Genomic DNA, 4,365 nt, shown 5'->3' with positions numbered 1-4,365 from the left:
AACAATTAACCGTGGACTGGCTGTAAGCAGTAGATGTGATTCTAACGAGTGTTGTAATACCAATTCTGTTAGATTTGACTCAAGATCATAAACACATGCTCATGCAAAACCAATAAAAAAATAGCGACGCCCTTAAAATATGCTATTTGCGTGTTATATCGCACTATAGCTTGCTATTAGCAAGATATTATACACTAATTCATTTGGCGAGACATTGCCCAGAACGTTATAGCATGCTGTTAGCGACACTATAGACACTATGTTTCTCACTGCATGAAATACAGCATGCATTCTGGAAAATCTTTGGCCAAAGGCATGTCTAGTGCCTTTCTTTTCTTTCTATTTATTCCTCAAGGATCACAGCCTGGTACAAACAAACGCCACACTCATGTCTAATATACACACATACACACGTACAACTAGTGCCTAATCGACTAGGAGTCTAGGACATCCAGGCTCAAACCGATTCTACTCAACTAAGATCATGTCATGCAAACTAACCACACCACTCGTACGAAACACACAAAACAATATATATCACATTTGAACATAGGCAATAGTCAGACGCCAACACAATTAAGCATCTAACTAAGATTATTCCAACAAATTCTATTCTTCAGAGATGCATTGTTGGTGTATGTTAAATTCGTGTTGCAGCTACCAAATTCGTTCTAACTTATTAACGCGTTTAACTTCAGGAGGTCCGTGTGAAAGATGTTGACGAAGCCAGAGAGAGAATATTATTTGATATTCGGTACATGCGTTACAAGGTCATTTATTTTGATGGTTGGAATGGATTTGGAGCATCCGCTGTTCTTAGATCCACAGCTGCAGTGCTTTCATCTAGGAGAACCACTCCGGAACTGTGCTTTGACAAAATAATTTATATTGATTGCTCAGAGTGGAAAAACAGAAGAGGAGTGCAGAGGGCAATTGCAAAGGAACTGCAACTTGATCGCTCTGTAATGGCTATTCTTGATAAGCAAGATGAAGATGATTATTTTTTGGGACATGATGAAAGCCTGAGGCATGAGATAGATAGTGTTAGTCAAGTGATTGATCAAACCCTAAGGGGTATCAAATTTATTATGATTTTCCTTAATGGGAGTGATGACGAGGTTGATGTGGGTCTCATGGGTGTTCCTCTTGCAAGATATGGCAACAACATGCTGATATGGACCTTCAGCAGAAGCTATCTGACCATGCATCGGGACCGTTCCGAGGTAGCAAAAAAGCTAAGATATACTCAAATTTTCCATCTTTCTTTTATCGAAGAATTGAAGGCCTCACAGTTTCGTGGAGTGCTACATCAACAAGCTGCTACCATAGTTGCTCGCAACCCATGTATGCTGGACATTGACCCAGCAATTATTGTAGATTGTTGTCTCTATGATTTATTCCTGCACAATAATTTTCACACCGTCACTAAATTTCATTGGGTTTCTCATGCTTCCAACTATTGGATATGTGATGCAACCATACAAGGGGACAGAGCAAGGGATATTAGTGATGCATTGCATCGAGAGATAAATTGGAAGTTTGATGCTTCTCTGCATGATCATATTCTTAAAATAATGTTCACACATTCAGAGTCTCCTTTTCTGGTAATTAAAGACGATGATGTCTATGAAGAAGGCCCATACCGTTGGATTTCAGTCGTGTCAAGAGATGCAGAAGTACATGGTATGAAAGCAATACCTGCAGAGGCATCATCTTTCTTCTTGGCATTTGAAATACCCAATCACCCACAAGCTTTACCAGATGGATTTTTTGATCATTGCAGCAAGCTTGGTGTGTTGATTCTCTATTGTTGTGCCTTCAATTTTGCCTCACCTTGTTTCTTGAAGTGTCATGGTCTAAGATTCCTTGGACTGGACCACTGTACAGATGACAAAACAATTGAAGGAGATCATAATACAGAGTGGTTATATTTGTATAGCCTATGGGTGCTGGACCTACGTTACACAAACTGGAATCAAATCTTATCCGAAGAAAAGATGGATCTCATGACTAACATCAGGGAGCTAAATATAGAGGGAGTCATGGGCTGGCAGTACATAGCTTGCCTACAGGGGCGGTTACCTAACCTCCGGAGGCTCCGAATAATCAAACCAACATGTCAATGGGAGACATCAGAGGCTATCGATGACTACTTCATAGATAAGAAAAGTATGGAAATACTTGACTTGTCAGGCAATTGTGACATGAAATTTCTTCCGACAAACCTATCAGAGGCAAGTAGCCTCCGGTTGCTTGTACTTGATGGTTGTGATGAATTGGAAAGTGTTGGTGGGCTTCCTCCCACCCTTGAATCTGTCAGGTTTAATGGATATGGGTCAGCTTCTCAATGGACGCAAACTGTTGAGCTATCTCCAAAACAATTTTGTCCATCCAGCACAACACATAATAAGTATGTCAGAGTATCCAAGATCTCCTTAGCAGGCTGCACACAATTGGAGCATTTGTTCTTGTGTTGGCTACCCAACCTAGTGGAATTGGACCTCTCTGGAACATCAATCAAGATACTTGACTTCAAGACTATGGTGGTGCAAATCCCAAGGCTCAAGCGATTGTTTCTAATAGGATGCAAGCACCTTTGTGCAATAAACTTTTTGCACGAGAGTGTTTCTTACCTGGAGTTGATATGCGTAGACACGCGAGCTGGAATCGTGTGTCCTCGGCCATCCATTGGAAAAAACAAACCTTCCCGGTTACAGGTGCATGCTGTTGTTGTGGACGCGAGGCTTGCTGGCTCCTTGCAGAATTTGATCGTTAATTATATACAATATATTGTTCATTTTAATATCCATGTCACATCCTCACCTGTGTATGATGGAGTTGTTCAGTTTGAAGCAACCAGCAAGGATATGATTGGCCCCAGTGATCAAGAGAGCAAGCAGCTTATTCCAGCAGGCTGGTACAGTGATGTCCTTGGCATGGTTGGCGCTGCCTCACCCCTAATGCAGACCTTTCCACAGCCTCCTACTATAAAGTTGGATCGACATGTAGAGATTGCTCAAGGGAGCTTCTATGTTGAGAGGGAGCTTCAAGAAGCACTAGGCGAATTGATGATAAGATCAGAATCCTTGCATGTGCATGATGTCTCAGTACGTGCTATTACGCCTCAAGGACGTCTATGGCGCAAGCTTAGGTGGTGCTGCGTGGAGAGGTGCCCCAAAGTGGACATCGTCTTCCCTCGGCAGGAATTTACTGCATTGGAGACCTTGTGGGTGTCTGACCTCCTAATGGCCCGCTCGATTTCGAGTAAAGGTTCACGCACTGGTTATTATAGCGAAATCATCTCCTTCGGAAATTTACGGCACCTTCAGCTGCGTTCATGCCCGAGCCTCCAGTTTGTGCTCCCGCTGCGGGTCCCCTCCATCCCCATCTTGGAGACCCTCCACATCATCCACTGTGGCGACCTCAGCCACATCTTCATACTGAACGAAAAGTACCCTAAAGAAATAACTACCCGCGGTGTACAATTCCCAAAGCTGACAACCATCCACCTGCACGACCTCCCGAAGCTGCAGAACATATGCGAGGTCAAGATGGTGGCCCCTGCGCTCAAGAGCATCAAGATCAGGGGATGCTGGAGCCTGCGCCGGCTGCCATCCGTGGGTGCCCGTGGCCAAGGCGAGAAGAAGCCAGCCATCGAGATTGAGAAGGACGTGTGGGACGCTCTGGAGTGGGACGCCGGCCATCGCCCCGAGCACCTCGAGCCGCCGGTCTTCTCGCGCTACTACAAGGAGAAGCTGCCCAGGGTCTCCGTCCTCAGGTACTAATTATACATGCAAATGACTTGTGAGTCCATTTGCCACTGCTCCTGATTGCATTCAGTTACTGACCATCTTGTTTCTCTGTATCTCTCATGTATGTCGCCTAGGTGAACTCCGCACTGTGATGTTTCCTCTGTCACTACGTGAAAGTGATGGACGTTGCTGCTGATGGATCATGCGTTTGGTTTGCTTTGTGTGCCTGCTTGGATTGGTATTGGCCTTATTAGGTGTGAGCTTATGGTGGCTCTCACAGTTTATTATATTGCAGATTTCAAATAAGAGACGGACGGGTTTGTGCCTGCCTACACAGACCTGGACGGTGTGTGTGTGCGTGGGTTTGCGATTGTGGTGGCTTATTGTGGACGCCTGCGTGCATCCACCAGTCTGCATTTCCGTTGTGGGTGCGTGTGTGCGTGTGTGCGTGTGGGGAATTGTAACAGCTGCCTGTGTGTGCCTGCGTGCATCTACAAGGCTAGCTCGGCTGAACTGAACCAAGACACAGCTCGGCCGCTCGTGTGTTTTGTTTTCTATGCTTACGAAAAATAACAAAAAGTAACAGCTATCTGTGCTGGTTGTTGCAATAGTC

At 44.7% G+C, this 4,365-nt stretch overlaps 1 protein-coding gene across 1 annotated transcript; it reads left to right on the top strand.

The window, feature by feature from the left end:
• The first annotated feature begins 703 nt into the window (after nucleotides 1-703).
• Nucleotides 704-4,341, top strand: LOC123172320 (uncharacterized). Its single transcript, XM_044589312.1, has 2 exons — nucleotides 704-3,778; nucleotides 3,887-4,341. The coding sequence occupies exons 1-2, from the start codon at nucleotides 759-761 to the stop codon at nucleotides 3,888-3,890; spliced, it is 3,024 nt and encodes a 1,007-aa protein (XP_044445247.1). The 5' UTR covers nucleotides 704-758; the 3' UTR covers nucleotides 3,891-4,341.
• Nucleotides 4,342-4,365: the final 24 nt, after the last annotated feature.

Source organism: Triticum aestivum, unplaced genomic scaffold, assembly GCF_018294505.1.
Source record: "Triticum aestivum cultivar Chinese Spring unplaced genomic scaffold, IWGSC CS RefSeq v2.1 scaffold311423, whole genome shotgun sequence".
In the NCBI taxonomy this organism is placed as follows: domain Eukaryota; kingdom Viridiplantae; phylum Streptophyta; class Magnoliopsida; order Poales; family Poaceae; genus Triticum; species Triticum aestivum.
This window is presented reverse-complemented; position numbering and strand designations above follow the sequence as displayed.

Coding starts and splice junctions, on each gene's coding strand:
- LOC123172320 (XM_044589312.1), top strand. CDS start 759: ATGCGTTACAAGGTCATTTATTTTGATGGTTGGAATGGATTTGGAGCA.